The sequence below is a fragment of the Mytilus californianus genome, unplaced genomic scaffold (assembly GCF_021869535.1).
Source record: "Mytilus californianus isolate M0D057914Y unplaced genomic scaffold, xbMytCali1.0.p SCAF_3, whole genome shotgun sequence".
Lineage (NCBI taxonomy): Eukaryota > Metazoa > Mollusca > Bivalvia > Mytilida > Mytilidae > Mytilus > Mytilus californianus.
Window position 1 is genome coordinate 50,942,849 of NW_026262679.1, and position 21,039 is coordinate 50,963,887.

Sequence of the window (21,039 nt, forward strand, 5' to 3'; positions counted from 1 at the left end):
TGTCCCGTAAACGGGCGTATAAAAAATGCTTATTTGGACCCCTTTTTAGGCCTTAAATTCCTAAACAGTTGGGAACATAACCCCCGAAATCAATCCCAACCTTCCTTTTGTGGTTAATTTCATAGAGATCCATTCACTTAAACTAAAGTTATTGTCCGGAAACTAAGTGTCTTCTGACATTGCAGATGACAACGTGATACCAATATACGACTCCAAAATTTTTTTGGCAGTGTATAAAAATATAAATATGAGGTTAGAATAATAGGCATATCGAAAAACCTCAATAATTGATTTTTTATGAAATCAAACAACGTTTTATTTAGACCCTTGGGGCCTTAATGTGGACCAATTTAGAAACAGGGCCCATACTTAAGATTCTGAATATACAGTTACATTTGGCTCATCAAAGAATCCCAAGAATTCAGTTTTTGATGAAATCAAACCCCAAAGAAGTATAAAGTTTTAATTTAAACCCAATTAAATTGATCTAGAAATAAGCAATTCATATATAGAAGTATTAGAAAAGTATTGATGACTTGATGTTGGCCCCTTTTTCCGAAATAGTTAGGGCCATTACCCCCAAAATCAATCCCAACATTCCTTTTTTTCAGGAGACAGCATGCTGAAATCTTCCTTTTTCAACTTCATTGAAGTGAAACAGAAACTTTAAAATACAAACAGGACACAGATGAAGTGACTCTCATTATATTACATTTGTACTTTTTTATACAATGTTGTAAGATGTTTGTCAAAGCTTATGCTGCATCTACATGTATTTATTATAGTATTGTGATAACCATAGTTGCGCAATAATAGTTGTGTTTGGTGCTGCCATACATGACAGGTACATTTGTACCATACATGGAACAAGTAATGCTGACTAGTCAGGAGCATCTGGTCTTACTTTTTGTTTTATATGAGAGGTCATATTGTTCATGTTGTTATAGAGCTTTTTATGCCCACGCCGTAGCGGTGGGGGCATTAAGTTTTACCCTTGTCCGTCTGTACGTACGCACGTACGTTCGTCCCAAAATTGGTTTCCGTTCTCTTACTTAAGTTTGCCTCAACCAAATGTTATGAAACTTATACACAATGCTTATTACCATCAAACACAGATCAAGTTTGAATTTTGGTGGCGTCACTTTAACCGTTCTAGAGTTATGCCCCTTAAAAATGGAAAAATTGCAAAATTTTTAGTTTCCGTTCTCTAACTTTTGTTTGCCTCAACCAAATGTTATGAAACTTATACACAATGCTTATTACCACAAAACACAGATCATGTTTGAATTTTGGTGGCGTCACTTTAACCGTTCTAGAGTTAAGTTCATTTATAAATGGAAAAATTGCAAAATTGATCAAGTTTGAATTTTGGTGGCCTCACTTTAACTGTTCTACAGTTATGCCCCTTTATAAATGGAAACATTGCAAAATTTTAATTTTCATCTAAATATCAAGTAATTTTTAAAATTGAAGTTATCTTCCTTTGTCCATGATTATAGTTGAATCAACTTTTAACCATTATTAAGTTATGCCCCTTTATAAATCAAAAGATTGCAAAATTTTTAATTTCCATTCTATAACTTAAGTTTGCCCCAACTAAACATTAAGAAACCTATACACAATATTCATTACCACAAAACTAAGATCAAGTACAAATTTTTTGTTTCCGTTTTCTAACTTTAGTTTGCCTCAACCAAATGTTATGAAACTTATACACAATGCTTATTACCATCAAACACAGATCAAGTTTGAATTTTGGTGGCGTCACTTTAACCGTTCTAGAGTTATGCCCCTTAAAAATGGAAAAATTGCAAAATTTTTAGTTTCCGTTCTCTAACTTTTGTTTGCCTCAACCAAATGTTATGAAACTTATACACAATGCTTATTACCACAAAACACAGATCATGTTTGAATTTTGGTGGCGTCACTTTAACCGTTCTAGAGTTAAGTTCATTTATAAATGGAAAAATTGCAAAATTTTTAGTTTCCGTTCTCTAACTTAAGTTTGCCTCAACCAAATGTTATGAAACTTATACACAATACTTATTACCACAAAACACAGATCAAGTTTGAATTTTGGTGGCCTCACTTTAACTGTTCTACAGTTATGCCCCTTTATAAATGGAAACATTGCAAAATTTTAATTTTCATCTAAATATCAAGTAATTTTTAAAATTGAAGTTATCTTCCTTTGTCCATGATTATAGTTGAATCAACTTTTAACCATTATTAAGTTATGCCCCTTTATAAATCAAAAGATTGCAAAATTTTTAATTTCCATTCTATAACTTAAGTTTGCCCCAACCAAACATTAAGAAACCTATACACAATATTCATTACCACAAAACTAAGATCAAGTACCAATTTTTTGTTTCCGTTCTCTAACTTTAGTTTGCCTCAACCAAATGTTATGAAACTTATACACAATGCTTATTACTACATAATACAGATTAAGTACGAAATTCGGTGGCGACACTTTTACCATTCTTGAGTTATGTCCCTTTATAAACATAAAAATTGCTGAATTTTTCATTTCCATTCTCTAACTTTAGTTTGTCTCAACCAAATGATATAAAACTTATACACAACCGTTCTACAGTTATGCGTGTTTACAAATAGAAAAATTGCTGAATTTTTAGTTTCTGTTCTCTACTTAAGTTAGCCTCAACCAAATGTTATGAGACTTACACACAATGCTTAGTACCACAAAACTCAGATCAAGTTCAAATTTGGGTATCGTCTTTTTTTACCGTTCTTCAGTTATGTCCCTTTATAACTATATGATATTCAAGCGGGGGCATCATCTGTGTCCACATGTGGACACTATCCACATTTATTTTTTTTAAATAATTGAAATAGTATTTTTTTATCTTGTGTTCAACTGTTGTGTGCTGCTTCTCATGTGGGTTCTTTCTGTTTGTCTTGGACCAAATAACACATCGTTTGTAAGAGAGAAGATATTTTTTTTTTAAATTTAAGCGAGAATTATTTCAAGATATACAGATAAATAAGCGCATTCATTTTCTAATGTTATATGTCTGATAATATTAATTTCCATGAATATAAAGTTATCTGGATGGATACAATTCTTCTGCAAGAAGTTTTCAACCTTTTTTATTTGGTTATATTGTTCTTAAATGTGTTATGATTACAGTGACTAACTTACCTTATCAAAGGTAGATGAATTTGTCTTTCTCGTGCGAAGTGTATAGTTACAATGCTCATCTTCATCATCTGTTGTAGCCACTAATTTTGACTACAATATAGAGAAAGCAAGTTTGTTGACTTAAATTTGACTTTTGTAACAACAATATATTTCTCTTATACAAATCTACTCCTACATGTCCTAAAAAACAAGAGTGCAACTACTAAAATTTCTCATCTGTTTCATTCCTTACATTTACTAAAATAAAATGCTCCGCTGGGCGCAGCTTGATACGAACGCAGAGGTCGAACCCTGAACAGTTGGGGCAAGTATGGACACAACATTCAAGCTTGATACAGCACTGAATTTGGATTGTGATTAAATATTTGACACAGCATAGGTTTCTGACACAGAATGAATGTGGTCTAAGAACTTAAACATTTTTCATTTACCTATTCAAATCATATAATTATTATTTTTCTTTTATTATAAATCAGAAATAACCAATTTAAAATGAATATTTTATAGAAAAAAAAGAAAAAAAAAATCCCCCCTCAATTTTTTTGGAACCCCTTATTTATCATCCCCCCAAAACTCAATCCCAACCTTGTATGGTACCTTGCAGTACAATTTTAGAGAGATCCGTACACTTGAACACAATAAATTGTCTGGAAACTAGAAAAACGCTTGTTTTTTTGCCCCTTTTTGGCCCCAAATTCCAAAATGTTTAAGGCAATTACCCCCAAACTCAATTCCAGTTTTCCCTTTGTGATATGGAACCTTGTAGTACAATTTCAGAAAGATTCATACACTTACACACAAGTAATTTTCATAAAACTAGAAAAATGCTTGTTTGTTGCCCCTTTTTTGGCCCCTAATTCCTAAAATGTGGAGGTATGGTACCTTGCAGTACAATTTCAGAGAGATCCGTACACTTGAACACAATTTATTGCCTGGAAACTAGAAAAATGTTTGTTTTTTGGCCCCTTTTTGGCCCCAAATTCCAAAACGTTTGGGGCAATTACCCCCAAAATCAATCCCAGCATTCCCTTTGTGATATGGAACCTTGTGGTACAATGTCAGAGAGATCCATACACTAACACACAAGTTATGTCTGGAAGTTACAAAAATGCTTATTTTTGGCCCCTAATTCCTTAACTGTTGGTACCATAACCCCCAAAATCAATCCCAACCTTCCTTTTGTGGTATTGAACCTTATGGTAAAATTTCAGAGATCCATTCACTTAAACTGAAGTAAGAGTGCGACAGACCTGAAGCTACTTAATTTTCTGATTGAGAGTTTTTGTCATTATAAACATCTTTTTTTTTTAATTATCCCTCACATGATTCAATAAATCCCAACCTTCCTTTTGTGGTATTGAACCTTCTTAAAAAATTTCATAGAGATCCATTCACTTAAACTAAAGTTATTGTCCGGAAACCAATATGTCTTCGGACGACGACGCAGATGACGACGACATCATACCATTATACGATCCCCAAAAGATTTTTTGCGGTCGTATAAAAATAAATGATAAATTCAATGCAATTTTAATGGTGGTTCCTTTAGCAATTTATTTACATAGACCAGAATTATCATCCACCTCACATGAAGTGTAGAAAAAGAATCATAACCCTCGGGTAGTGGAGATACCGTATAAGAAAACCCAAACCGTTTGCAGTTATACCTACATTTTGTTTTCTATTGGTATATGTAATAAAACTATGTTACCTTTTTTTCTGTACATGATGTATATGCTTTCAAGTATTCTCCATTACATTTTCTGCATATTCCTTGAAAGAAAAAGAAAAAAGAATGCATAAAATTCATATAAAGAATATATATATATGTCTATGTCATAATGGATTATATATTCAGCTTAAATATGGGGACAAAATCAATTTTGATAGGAAGCTGCACAGCGTTTTCCATTCGGCATTTAAGCCGGGTGTGCCGACCACCTTCTTTTGAAAGCCGACCACCTTTCCATTTTAGGAGGTGGTCGGCTTTTTTTCAAATTCTGGATTTTTTTTCGGTTCCGCACCGTAAAAATTTAAATACTAATCGTGCCTCACTGATTTTTTTGATTGGTGGAAGTTGAAGGTGGTGGACGTGGTTTTTTATCGAGCGATAAATTTTACCTTTTATAGAATACCTGAACATTTTATTGTGCTGAGAGTGCAGGAATACATATACAATACAAATTTATCACTTACTCAAAAAGAATTTTGCAATTAATTGATCACATTTCGATTTTATCAACAAACAAACAAATTATATGTGACGCGCCAATCATTCAAAATGGCGGGTTTTCAGTTACATTAATACTGCAACCATGTGTGCCCATAAATTTACTTAATAAGTAATAAGTTTATTCCAATTGTTGATATTACATATTATCCTACGTATATTTCCTTTTAATTTTTATTATTTTAAGTGCACTTGACATATTTTACATTTATTCACTGACCACGTGTGTTTGATTTTTTTTAATTTTTATTTAACACTTAGACAACTTTGTACATTTTATCTCTTATATTTATTATCTTATTTGCCAATTAAATTAAATTTATTTCAGGAGTACGTACAAATCCACATATCTATATATAGTCTCAAGTTCAGTTAAATTAGTTTATTGTCTGACCAAGTGTGATTTCTTTTTTGAACACTTAACACCCTTGTATAGTTTATCCTCCATATTTATTATTTACTAAAGTCTTATATTCTAGCAGCTCATACACTTATATACATCATATCCTTTATTTAAAAAAAAAATAATAGTCACCTGGAAAGTCTATGGAGAGTCTTGGGTGTGCAACAACATACTAAAATTTACAAAAATAAATAGACCTAATCTCTAATCAAAGCCTTTGCTTGCTTTTTTTTATCTATTGCTTTCAGCTAACTATTTATTTAATTTTTAGATTTATATAAAAAAAAAGCAACTGTTTACTAGGGTAAGTGGAAGAACGTTAGTACTTGTCAAATATTGTACTAAATAGAAACGCAAATGACTGAACATAAGCTAGAGAAATACCTCAAAAAAACTTTCACTCCGCCTATTGGTCCGTCTAGACTTGTACCAGTTGTGCTGTCTGACAGCAAGGCAAGATATTTACAAAGTGAATGTAAACTGTCACCTGAAGTTGATATTAAATGGTGGTTTAAATCTGGTCAAAAATCTACAGATGGTCTTGCTTGGCTAAAAGACAATTTGGCTTCAAAAATTGGTCATCTTGACAATATTTCCCTTTACGTGTGGTTGGGTACTTGCGACATTACAGAGTAGAGTCGTCGTGATAAGGTTATCACACTCAAAGATAACCCTGAGGAAGCTGCTACACAACTTATAAATAATCTCAAAGAATTTGTAACCCTTCTGGCTGAATATCCCGGTTGTAAACTCACATTTCTTGATATACCCATATTTTCTATATACGTTTGGAACCGGCTTCACGATCATCCTGATCCCAACAGATTTAAAGCAGACGACAATACATTAATTAAACAAATTCTAGTTGTAAATGACCAGATAAGAGCTTTTAACAACGAGCATTCGACAAGATCACCAAGCTTTTCAGCCGATATATATCACTCAATTGCATGCAACTCGAAAAACACACACAGGCATGATAGAGACTTATATAACTTCAATTTATACCTTGATGGCATTCATCCAAAAAGTGCGCTAGCTAGAGTATGGCTCCGTAATTTAGCTCACAGAATCAAATTTGACTGTAGGTAAAAATATATTATTATAGACGAATTAGTTCTATTTAAATTTTAATATACAACAAATCTACATTCTATTTTACACTAAAAACTGTATAAGGCGGTGGTGGGACTTACCACAACGTCCCTACAGTACTCGCATTAGATATTTTGATGGTCATATAATAATTATATTGAATATTACAACTTTCTTATCATTTACTTTATAAGTAATCAGAATTTTAAAGATGGATATTCAACAATATAAAGTCAATAATATACAAAAAACCAACTTGGACAGTGTACATGTACTTGCACAAAGTAGTTATAACAACAACTACACACTTAATGTAGAAAAATCACTGAAAAAGAAGCTTGAAAGTACTAAAAGATCTGTAATAGAGTATGCTTACACTGGCGGTGGCGTTACCATCAAAATGGACACCATATCTTTCGAATTATTCATATATTCTTTGGAGCAATATTTTAATAATCCTATTTTCAGGATTCATGATTACCGCAAATCCATAGCAACAGATAAAGGAGGAAATAATGTTCAATATACTTACCAAATATTTGACAATCCTACCAATAGTTACACAATTAATGCATACTTGACGAAATGCAACTTACTGATCAATGGGAAAAATTTAGACAAATTGTTCGATAGAGATATTGAACACATACATAAGATTATGTCTAATACACAAATCAATGGTGCAAATATAAACACCGACCTTCTGAATAAAAACCTAGCATCAAAACTAATTGATGCGCTGGACTGTCTTCAAAAATCAGCAACACATGTACAGCATCCTAGCCTATCTGAGTGCAAATCTACAAAAAGCTCAAATGAGGTAAAATGTATTAAGTGCAATAGGAACTGCAAATCTAGGGCAGTATTGTGCCAAAACAATCATTGGGTACACTATAAATGTGACAAGTTGTCCGAAGATGTTATATCCTCTATCGAAAAGAATGATAAAACATATCAATGTAAAAGCTGTGACAGTACACAGGTAAATACACTTGACACACAGAATGGCAATGGTGGGACTTACCACAACGTCCCTTCTGTGTTAAAGTACCACCAATCCCGTATAACATGTACTAGTCCTGAAACACAGCTGAAACTATGTGGAAATAACATCCGATCAGACGAAACACATGTTACCGGTGCAAGATCCCTACTTATAGAGGAGAACCTACTACAATGCTCTGTCTGTGATAAAGCCCTAGATGATGCAGAAAATATTTGCCCTGATTGCAAATTAGTATGCCATGACAGCTGCCTTGATAAACATACAAATTCCTGTTACACTTGTCTTGGCATGATAGATCAGAGATCTGGCTTAAACACAACGGAAACAAATAACAAACTCCATACCTCTACAAATTCTATCTTGATACAGGACGCCATTGATCAGTCTCTAGATGAATATCCAATATCTACAAATTCGTTAAGTCAGTCTGATTGTCTCAGCACACCGCCACCAAACTTTAATACTAAAAACTTACCAACATCTATTTCAGTTCTGGAAATTGCTGATCAAACCACATGCAAATTTATTGTATCTAATAGCCCTGTAACTAAAAGTAAATGCATCAACACTGAATTAGCATGTACCAACACAGCCGCAGTACCAAAAACTGCCACCCCACAGTTGGACACAGATCATTCCAATCTAGAAATTCCTATGCTTCATAGTCAACATGTTATAAAATCTAAAGAAACAAGTAAAAAAGTTCAGGTTAAAGAAATATCAGCCAAAGACTTTAAACTTCTAGAGCAAAAGTTAAAGAAAAAAGAAGAACAACTAAAGATAAAAGAAGCTATACTAAATGACAACTCGAATGACAAGACAACAATTCTAGATAGACTATTCAAAGCTGAAAGTAAAAACCTAGAACTAGAACAATCTCTCAAAACCCTTAATCAATGTTTAGATAGCTCAGTAAAGAATCAAAACCAGAATGATGTCAAGACAACAGATAACCATAAACAGAAGCAGCCAGCTGAAGATCTCATCAGAGGTATACATGAAAGAGTAACTGAGTATGTCCTGAAAAAAGTTGATCGGGAACTTAGCCTACTTCAGTCTTTGGATATAGATAGTCTTCAGCAAGAGAAATCTAAATATGACAATAGAGCTCCAACTAGCTCCGTCCAACACAATGTTGACTACACAAATCCACATTCTCAGAGCTACCCTTATAACACTCACTATCCCAGAGATAACAATATTCCAATTACCAATTTTAATGATACATCACATTATCAGTGGGGCAATGGTGGGGCTTACCACAACGTCCCTACTGATAGTCGTGATCCCTACTACCCATACTATCACAATTGGCATAATTATCATGACTATAGCCATATGAATTACTACCCTGAAACAAGAACTTCAGATTATAATATACATGGTAACTGGTGGGGCAATGGTGGGACCTACCACAACGTCCCCCAAGAAACCTTTCATCATTCTTATAATCTGCATTCTGCAGAAAGCCAAGTTTGCTTATCAAATTTAATCTCACTTACTCCGACTCAACATTCTGCAAATTCTGTTAGTAATACGGAGGTAAAATGTAGAAAGAAAGCATCTACACTAAGATCTCATAATCCGTCGACTTACTCTACAGGTACTACAAAAAAGACTCCAAAAGAGAAAGAAAGTTCTAAATTTCATGGAAATGACTTGTCTACGTATTCCCATGAAGATAAAGCCTCACCACTGTTTCACGTTTCAAGAATAGGACAACCTCTATATTATTCACCAGACAAACCAGAGCAGGATTTTTTATACAAGGAACTGTTCCAATTCGAAAGGCACAAAATGATGTCCTAAACCCTGCCCCGGTTATTACTGAACAAATGAATTCATGTAGTGTTGTAATAACTGATCATGATGTATTAGATTTTAAAAATGACGATATAAATGTACATTGTGTAAATATAGATAAAGAAGTACGTAGCACCTCTACTCTGAGGATTTTAGATTTTAACTGCAAAAATATATTGACCTGTGGTCCACTATTTAAAGAGTTAGAGAGAAAAATTGACATATTTCTTCTCCAAGAACACTGGTTATATGACTGCCAACTAAATATACTACAAGAACTACATAATGATTTCACTGGGACGGGTAAAGCAGTTGATTCTAATGATTGTATTCAACCTTATCACATGCCTCGTGGCTATGGAGGTGTAGCCATTTTATGGAAAAAGAATCTCGACAAACTTGTTACAACTTTACTAATTGGAAATGAGAGAATACAATGTATTGAGTTGTCTGGAAATCAGAAACTATTACTTATTTCTATTTATCTTCCTTGTAAATCCTCAGATAATCATCTAAATGAGCTTCACGAATGTATTGACCAATTACATGAGATAATGGAAGTTTATAAAGCCACTCACCAGATAATTATTGGTGGAGATTTCAATGAAAATATTTTAATGAAAATAACTCTAATAGAAAAAGATATATACTTGACTTCATGTCTGACCATAATTTGTCTACTACAGAAGTTGGAATTACCTATACACATACTAGTGGCATATCATCTTCTGCGATTGATTATATACTTTTCCAAGAAAAATTTAGAGACTGTATAATAAATATTAGAAAACCTGACATTATTTCAAACGTCTCGGATCATCTTTCACTACAAATAAAATATGAACTTCCTTGTCGGAATTCTGAAATCCAAATACAGTCGACTATCAATCATAAGGTCAAATGGAACAAAATAGATAAAGATAAATATAAAAATCTAGTTGAAGAGGGTATCGCCATATTAAAAAAACCAATGAACCCTACTGAACTGGACGAAGCTTTTCAGACTCTCAACCATACTATAACTAAAGCTATATTGGCGGTTGCTCCCAAAAAGGAAAAAAAAGATAAAAAAGAAGAAATTACAAATTATGACTGAAAATATTTCTCAAGCAATTTCAGAGAAAAAAATTGCGTTTTTTAAATGGAAACAAAATGATCGTCCACCTGACCCCAACAATCCCTTTACTATTGAAAAGAAAATTACAACCTCCTCACTTCGGAAACAATGCATAGTAGAAGCTGCACTTCACAGAATACAAGAACGTCAGAAAATCATAGACGCAGGGTATAATGATCCGGCACTTTTCTATAGCCTTATAAAAAAACAAAGAGGTAAACTTTCACGATTTATTGAGGAACTAACTGTAGATGAAGAAATTTTCCAATCCCATGTAAATGTAATGAAGGGCTGGAATAAGCATTTTGGTGATCTTGCCAAAAATCCAACAATAACTCTTTTGACACTAAATATCTAAATTCAATTGAAAAAGAAGCTACCCATATTATTAAAATGTGTAAAGATAAATATAAACATCAGGAAATCACAACTGAAGAGATAAAAAAGGCTGTTTCAAAACTCAACACAAACAAAGCTCAGGACTTCTATGGTTTAACTGCTGAACATTTTTTACATGGAAGCGAGTCTTTACTACAACATTTACAACAACTTTTGAATGTTTGTTTTAAATACTGTTACATACCTGATTTACTGAAAATTGGAACTTTATTTCCGGTGTTCAAAAATAAAGGGGATATAAAAAATGCCAAAAATTATAGAGGAATTACTATAACTCCAACATACTCAAAAATTATAGAAAAGATATTAAAAGAAAGAAAAAACCCGAAAATTATAATTTCTCAAAACCCGCTTCAAAAAGGATTCACTGAGGGCACTTCTCCACTGATTTGTGAACTTTCCATAGAAGAATTCGAAAGGGAAAGTAAAGACCTTAAACTTCCAGTCTACATAGCCTTATTAGATGGCAAGTCAGCTTTCGATGTTGTGGTACATGCTAATTTGATCCGTCGTATGTTCCAGATAGACTTTACGGAACAATCCATACTATTACTATATGAAAATGCATCTTCTTTTATTAAATGGAATAATCTAATGTCGAAACAGATGTTCTCTATTGACCAAGGGGTCCGTCAAGGAGGTGCATTCAGCGCTGACTTATATAAAATCTACATTAATCCACTGCTTAACATTTTAAGTACATCAGGTTTTGGTGGAAGAGTAGGGAACATCAATTGCTGTGCTTCTACATGTGCTGACGATGTAGCACTTGTCTCCAATAACCCTCTAGAACTACAAACCATGATTAACATAGCTTTGGATTTTAGCAAAAGGGAAGGATATTTATTGCAGCCTACAAAAAGCGTTGTTATACCAGTAAAAACCTGCCGTAAAATGTATGTAATCGAGGATGGATTTTGGAAATTAAATGGAAAAAATATGCCAATCGTTCAAAACGCCTCCCATATTGGAATTCAAAAATCTGATAAAGACTCTGCTGACACTACAGTAAACGAAAATATAAAAAAAGCACGTAGAGCGATGTACAGTTTAATGGGTACAGGCCTCCATGGAGAGAATGGATTAGATAGTAAAACTTCAATATCATTAATAAGAACTTATATTCTGCCAATATTAACTTATGGTCTGGAAATTTTATTACCAAAAGGAAAAATACTTTATAATATTTCTATTCAGTATAAGAAATGGATCAAACAAATTTTGTCTTTAAATTCCAATATAGCTGATTCTGCAGTTTATACCTTATCTGGTTTACTCCCTATCGAAGCTGAAATCCATGTCAAAGCTATCAATTTATTTGGAAAGATATCTAGAGCGAAATGTGATACAATTGAATGGCGGCTAGCCGAAAGACAGCTACAGATAAAACCCCACAATAGTCACAGCTGGTTTATTGAAATCAAGGAATTATGCTTAAAATATGAAATTACTGACTTGTATGCTTATTTAAACAACCCGTTATCAAAATTTCAATGGAAAAAGCTAGTTAATTCCAAAATTCATGACTATTGGACATCAAAAATTATCGATGAATCAAAAGGATATTCAACACTCAAATTCATGGACCATAAATATAACATTGGATCCGTACATCCTTTAGCAATTTCGGTCAGTGCAAATCTAAAGGACATCAGAAAAATTCCTGTACGTCTTAAAATTGCAACTGGGAACTATATCCTACAAACCCACAAAGCATCATTTTCAAAGAATTATACTAGTTCAACTTGTAAACTCTGTAGTAAAGCGGATGAAACTGTGGAACATTTTATCCTGTTATGTGAAAAGTTAGATGAGGCAAGAATACCAATTATGTCAAAAATCCTAAATAATGGAAGCCTGATCCTAGCTAAAGTTACAAATTCGGTTCCAGTTGATCTTATCCAACTTATTATCAACCCGTTCTGTTATGTAGACATTAATATAAACAGAACTGCTTTTGAGGAAACAAGTAACATTTTAGAACCCCTGTGTAGACAGTTGCTTTACAATTTGCATAACAAGAGCTATGCTTTATTAGCTAATATAGATAACCTAGGCAGCAGAAAATCTAACTTCTAAATGCTAACTAGCGTAGTATAGGTAGCTTGGCCTTGCAATGACATAAAGGGCACACATGGTCCCAGAATGAGTTGATTTCTCATTGAAAGAACATTTTTATTTATTTCTATCAAAAGAATTTATTGTTTTATTTGTGCTGTGTAATATAATAATTTATGAGGTGGCGGAAATTTTTTATATTTTAATATATAAAGTGATGCGCGTTGTATTGTAAATTATCGTGTATTGACTTTTTCCTCTATGTGAATGGAGGTGTGCCTTGATTGGCAGAATTACGATCACAGATTACAGATTACTGATTGTTTTCATTGACAAAAATGGCGGATCATCAAATTTCAATGTTTTCTTTTATTAATCGGGGGAAGAGACAGGCAGATGACGATGGTGATAAGGAAAATTCTAGGCCAAATAAGTCAACTAAAACGGATAGTTGTATTGAAATTGTTGAAATGGAATAAAAAGTATCAAAACAACGGAAAAGGCACAGAAGCGATCGCGAAGATAAACAGGTTGGGAAAAGTTTACGGGAACCTGTATGATTTTACATAATGGCAGACAAATTTGCATACAAGTGTAAATACGTCTATCCCCCAAATGAGTGATATCCCTTAAACGAGGGACTGTCTTTCTGGCAAGAGGTTATGTTAATTCTGTTGAAGAAAAGAAAAGAGAAAAACTTAGATTTTTTTAACTCAAAAGGGGAAAAAATCGTTATATTCAGACCAACTTTTCTAAAAGAAGGTCCCATTATTTTTAATGATAAAGAAGATATATAAGTCCAGGAATATTACAAAATTTTTGGACATGTTTTGACCATATAATACCAAATAGATGTATAGTTCTTTGGGAAATTTTTCTGTAAATAAAATAAATATGTGCTAATTTGTATCTTGTTAAATGTACCCCTCATAAAAGAGATAGTCATTACATTGAGAGGTTACCCCTCATTTGATAAATATGAACAGGACTTTAAATGGCTAATCGTCACAGAAGGAGGATATTACTGCTTTGTGTTCCAAAAATACAGCACTAAAGCGAGGAACAGGACAGAAACTTGGATCGATAAGCTATGCATTGGCAGGAGGAGTGAGTCCTACAAAAGCCATATCCGAGATCCGCAAAACTAATTGGTCAAATGAATGGTTAGCAGTGATAGCAGAAGAACAGTTCAATTTTATTAAATGTGTATACAATACTAATCCTTATTTTTGTGACCCCCTCCAACAGTAAAAAACCCGGTTGGAAATAATAAACAAAAAAAAACACCCGGTTGCAAGTGATTTTTTCACAACACCCACCTTACCTTAGTGAAAAATGGAGAACACTGTAAGCATTTAAGTTGGGGGAGAGGGGTTCCATTATGTAGCTTATAATAATAATAAATACTTTATTTAAAAAATCATATACTGTCTAAGTCAAATTAAATTATTTTATTGGTATAAAATCCCAAAACCAAGACGTTTTCAAGAGAAGCATAAACAATATTTACAAACATATAAAACTTAAATTTAAGAAACATTCATATTATATAAGTATATATTTAGATGTATTTTGGATATTTAGAGGAGGTGATACATCATGTACATTCTGAACTTTTGAAAATTTGAAAGTAAATGATAAACTTCATCATGTTTATGCATAAACTTTTACAAGTATCAATCAAAAGTGAAAACATTAACTTGCTATGTCCCCCTTTCAAAATACTTGATCCTCACCTATAAAAAAAACTGTGGTTATATAATGTAAAACTTATTTTTTGGGAATTCAGGTTTGTGGTGGAAAAAGGGGGAGGGTATCTGTATCTGTATCTGTATTGGTATGTGTAGAATCCTGGTATGGGCTTATGGCTTTTATACACAGTGGAGAAGAGCCCCCATTGTTATTGGTGTTCTTGTAGGTCGGTCTTAAATGCCTCTACAGAACCTGCATGCACAACTGTCAACTTTATCATATATCAACTTGACATGGCAGATTTCAAAAATAAAGTTCATGTAGGGGCATATGTTAATACAAAAAAAAATGAGAATGTTAAGGTACATGTAGGGGTAATTTGTCAATACAAAAATGTGCACCTTGTTTTAAAATACACTTATATGTATATTATCAGTTACTTAGGGAGAAGTGTCCTTGAAAATGTCAACATACTGAACCTGTTTAAAGATTTCAATCGTTTGTTACCAAACAAACTCAATCCATCAGTTATGAACAAACATGTATATATTTGACAATATAATTAATGAATTGGAATACAAACAAAATAAAGTACATTGTACTTACCAGAGCCAATGGGCACAAATACACCAAAGTCGGCTAACATTCGTCTGGCTGACGGTCTGCTCATGGCCGTTGTAAAGCTCCGATAAGGCTTGGCCTTTCCCTCATGAATTGGATATTGGCACAAGGCCTTTTGTCTCCAGTTTATTCCAAGGAAATCTCTATGATATGGACAAACACTGAAGTCACTCTCAACAGTGAACAAACCCACTCTTTTTGAAATAAGTTCCCCCTCGTATGTGACGTCTGCTACTCCTGTTACACCTGCATTCAATCCAACTTTCAACAAATGAGCTTGGATATTCCTCTGGCAGTCCTTTAATCTTGATAAAGTTGTATGTGAAGTGTGCAGTGATGATATTCCACACTTTGTTGAGGCAAAAAATCCAATTGAGCAGGAGCCCATGGGGGCTGCCATTGTTGAAATCTATTGCATTGTGGGTAATGGGAGATAACTCTAACCTATATTTTAGCATTGTCCAGTCTTTTTGTAAAGACAATATGTGTACTAATGAGACAAAAACACACAGACACAATTATTGTTTTAATAAAATATGACACTTTAATTTCTTAATTTGTAAAGATATTAAGGTTTCCCATTTGTTTTTTCAAGTATTTCTTCAATGAAAAATATATATTTCAGTACTTTTATAGTACATTATTAAAGGCATTAGGACACAATCTGACATGCTAAAATAGACAAATTATAATATATACCACTTTTTTAACTATGTCAGCTGAAAGTAGTTGAGAATAACTGTTTATATACAAATAATGCATCAGATTGACCAAATTCATGTTCCTAACATTATTTGGTATCTGCCTGATTCTTAGGCGGACTACTACTTAATATTATAGCAATTCAAAAATTACTATATTACCTTTCATATGTCTTTACAATTGATATACTTGTATAGAAATAAAACTATACAGTTTCAATAACAGATGTAGAATTCAAGTCATTTATGGTTGTAAGTATAATATTTGATACGCTACATTTGCTTCAGACTAACAACCTTCCACTAGCAATGAGCTTTACTGTTTTACAATGTTGATCAATTTATTTTGTATAGATAAATGCAAACTGCAATTTTGGTAAAACATTTTAGCAATTGGTATTGTGAAAGGGTAAATCCATTATGATAAGCACAATAAAACTATGATTTTAAAATTTTTCAGAATAAACGTTATGAATCCAGGATTAGGAAAACTAGGAAATATTTAGTTCAACGAGAAAGATTAGAACTAGTCAAGGAAACGGAACCAGGAAAGTACAATATAATTTGAAATGAAAATGTACAATTTCAACCTTTCAATAAAGGAGGGTCCGGATGGGGGTCCTTCATTTCTGTATTCTTCAATTTTTAAGTCATTTTTCTCTATTTTTTATATTTTTTGCCAATTATTCTCTATTCATTATATTTTAGTACCGCATTATTCCCTATTCCTTAATTTGTTTGCCCTACTTTTCTCAATTCTTTATATATTTTGCCCATTATTCTGCACTTATTGCCCATTATTCTCTATTCTGTAAACCCCATCCAGACCCTTCGCTATTTCATCAATTACACCCGCTTTTGTTTTGATGTGTTGGTGGGATTTTTTTTACGGAGATAGCTGGATTGTTTTTCATTTTTTTCATAAGTTTTCATAACTTATATTTTTATTTCAATGTCGGATACTCTTATTTTGGTTTCAGTTCCCTTATTATTTGTTATATGACACAAAGTGAGACCTAATGCATTAAATTGTTATAGGTATAAGTGATACATTTAGAAACTTAAACCATGTGTCCTGCTCAACACACTGTAGTCGGGGCTAAAATAAACAAAACATATAAAGTCAAGGTGTAGGTAGAGGAGATTGTTAACCCGAAGTCAAGCTTTATAATGTTGTTTAAGAGGAAACATCTGCTCTATCATCCTTTTGACCATGCGTTATTTAATTTATTATTATTATACTTTATGCAAATTAAGTATCCATTCATTTCATTGGACACGCGGCATATGTTAATTTTCACTAACCTTTCATCAAGCCCCGCCAAACCATAATAACATGTGATAATATTAACAACGGGTATTAATGCCTAAAATTAACATTCGCTGAGCCCGAAATGCCAATCCGGAACAATTAACACTTGCACAGGCCGAGGTTTACCTATTCTTATTTCTACATCATTTCCGTCGTTTTGTTGTTGTTATAAGTAAACTTAATTTATGACTTATTTTTTTTTATATCTGTCCTAATAACATAGCGCACGCTTGAACCATAAAGCATTCAGTATAATAAGAAACATACTGCCCTGGGATGAAGGTTTAAGGGTGATTTACACACTCGGTGAAAAAAAAATATCATCCACGACTAGTACTTCGTCTTGGGTGATAATTTGTTCCCTCGTGTGTTAATCTACCCTAACACCTTCATCCAAGGGCAGTATGTTTGTATTGTCTTTCAAATTATTCATATTGAATTTAAATTATTCTCTTTTAATTTTTATTGGAAATTAACATCTTTTTCTTTTGTATTATAGTATTTTGAATTATTGTCTTTTCAGATTATTGATTTTTGATTACTCAACACGAGAGGGTGACATTCAAGAAATTGTTCCCCGCTGAGTCAGGCGTTAGAGTAGAATAAAAATAAAGTGATTAATTCATTCAATTATCCCTTCATCTGTGTTTAGCTCAAGTCATGATAGATCTGACTTTGTTCTCAGCTCAAACGAAAAAACAAACGGACAGATTTATGAACAAACAATAACCGAAATATAAATACGATATAAAGTAACAAACGACAACAGTATCTGTTTAGCAAAGATCTAGCCTTTTGTTTCCTGAGTAGGAACAGGAACACACAACCATTAAAGAAAATGGCTGAGAGTACAAAAGAGTCATTGCTGTTTTACAAATACTTACGTCACAAAATTGGAACACAAGTGGATGTACGGACTAGACGACTGAGTTTCATTATTTGCGATATCCACAACCACCCACAAAAACGTAATGCATTTAGACTTTTTCCCGAAATAAGCAGTGGAAGTAAAGCCGAAGGTCTGAATTTGAGTGGAAGTGATGTAGACATTATGTTAATTGATATGAGTTTTGAAGTTTATGAATCCGAAAGTGAAGTTGTGCAAGGCTGGAAGGTAGTCCTTATAATGGATACAGAAGATACACCACATTGATTTTCAAAACTGCGTTTACTTATAGATAACAACCGTATAGAAGATAACACTGGAATATTTAAACGTTTCTTACATTTTGAAGGATCTAAGAGTCTCTTATCAAGTGAATTGTACAAAGAACATAACCTTACTATGATAAGGCAAGCTGCACCAAAGTTCAATACAATTCATGGTCCTAGCGCAGACAACATTGAAAAAAAAATCAAATGTGGCGTTTTATTTGTTCCCATTGGATGCAAAGAATCTAGCATTGAAAACATTCAATGGCGAATATCATTTTCCGTACCAGAGAAAATTCTTATCTTTTCATTCAACCATACCCAACTTCTATGCTATGCATTGTTAAAAATCTTTTTAAAAGAAATTATAGAGAAATATGAAGATTTAAAAGGTTTAATATGTTCGTATTTCTTGAAAACGCTCATGTTTTGGATTTCAGAAGAATATGATTTATCTATTTGGACCCCCATACAACATAACACCCTGCTTCAAGGTATGCTTACGAAGACTTTTATACTGTATCAACAATTCAACATTACTTCACTTTTTCATACCTGACAATAATTTATTCTATTTACGGTTCAACGAACAAAATAAGGCGACCTTACTAAAGCTCCTTAAAGATGCATACAACCAAGATATCAAATGTTTCTCGTCATCAAAAACTTTGAATGATTATCGAAGATATGTCACCGGAATATTTGATGGATCCTTCAGCATTGTATCGGAAATCATGAAAATCTTTTCAAGTGGCCTTGCTTCATCAAAGCATGGAAATATATTTTGTCTATTGAGATATTTCCTGTATCATTCTAGGAGCTCTTTATCGAGAGATCTTTTTACTTTGTTTCTATCGTATGCGAACACCTGTGAATCACAGCATTCACGAATTCACAGCAAACATAATAAGCAAAAATATTTTACATACAGACGTAATATCAGTCAACTATTGATAAGCGTGCACTCAGATGCTGTATCTTGGTGGTTGTTGTTAGCCTCTTTCTTCTACAATCATAAAAAATACATGGCGTCGATCTTGCTGATAGATTATGTTTTCTCGAAATACACCGATGAAAAATTAGAAGCTCCAAACGGTGTGTGGCTCGGTTTCAATCGGAACCAACAGTTAATGCTCAATTCGACAAAACACGAAAATATTTTAACTGTTTTAAAGGCATTTACAATCCAAGAGCTGAGATTTAGTGATAACTCACAAATGATTCCATTTGAACTGCAACAAGTTATAATGACTAAGGAGAATCGCATCATTCATCCAAGACCATTTGCACATTTCCTGAGTTTTTTATGCTATTACCATTTACGTGACTTAACATCCTGCAGACGTTCTATGTATCAGTAAAACCAAATAGTCAAAGATTGTAACCCTGTTCAGATTTGTCGTGATGGCAATACTGTGCAACTAAAATATTTTCAAGATAGTAGACATTTAAATTTTTTTTTATTTGGTTTATACTGTGAAATTTTTGGGAATTTCACATCACATGATCGGTGAACCTGTCAGTGGCCTTGCAAGAAAATATTCCCAAATGTTTGACAATATGAAATAAAATGTCTCGTTGCAAGAAGATATTCCCAAATGTTGATAATATGAAATAAAAATCTATGAAAAGCATTTTATGCATGCGAGCAATCAGAAATTTACACAGTTTTTGGTGCTTCATGTTTTTATATATCTCATATCCTTGTTCTTATACTACCCTACTTTGCTTCTCAATTTGTTCGCCTACACCCTGTTGAATCTTCACAACATTTCCAGTACAAAAATGATCAACTAGTAGCAAAATCTACAACTCCGTGTAGTCTGCTCAAATAAAGGTCCATGCTGAACCTGAAAAAGTGCTATGAACAGGCAGAAATCCATGACAACCAGTGACAACCAGTGAACTATAGGCTCCTGACCTGGGATAGTTACATATAGAATGGTAAGCTGTTTCAAATAAAAGTATGCAAATAAAATTGAGAATGGAAATGGGGAATGTGTCAAAAAAACAACAACCTGACCAAAGAGCAGAAAACAGCCGAAGGCCACCAATGGGTCTTCAACACAGCTAGACATTCCCGCACCGGAGGCGTGCTTTAGCTGGCCCCAAAACAAAAATTTGTACTAGTTCAGTGTAAACTCCGAAACATATAAATGAACTGAAATTAAAAAAACATACAAGACTAACAAAGGCTCCTGACTTGGGACAGGCGCAAAAATGCGGCGGGGTTAAACATGTTTAGTGAGATCTCAACCCTCCCTCCCTATACCTCTAGCCAATG

General features: G+C 33.2%; 2 protein-coding genes across 7 annotated transcripts in view; one reads left to right on the forward strand and one right to left on the reverse strand.

Moving 5' to 3' along the window:
• Positions 1-20,202, forward strand: part of LOC127734818 (uncharacterized) — a 70,466-nt gene extending 50,264 nt beyond the window's left edge. Inside the window, exon 2 of the mRNA XM_052244844.1 lies at positions 18,127-20,202. Within this exon, the coding sequence (XP_052100804.1) occupies positions 19,202-20,116 (915 nt within the window). The 5' untranslated portion in view covers positions 18,127-19,201 and the 3' untranslated portion in view covers positions 20,117-20,202. The remainder of the gene's footprint in view (positions 1-18,126) is intronic.
• LOC127734821 (ankyrin repeat and death domain-containing protein 1A-like) overlaps positions 1-21,039 on the reverse strand; it is a 162,458-nt gene that overhangs the window by 18,110 nt on the left and 123,309 nt on the right. The gene's annotated exons all lie outside the window — the stretch shown is intronic.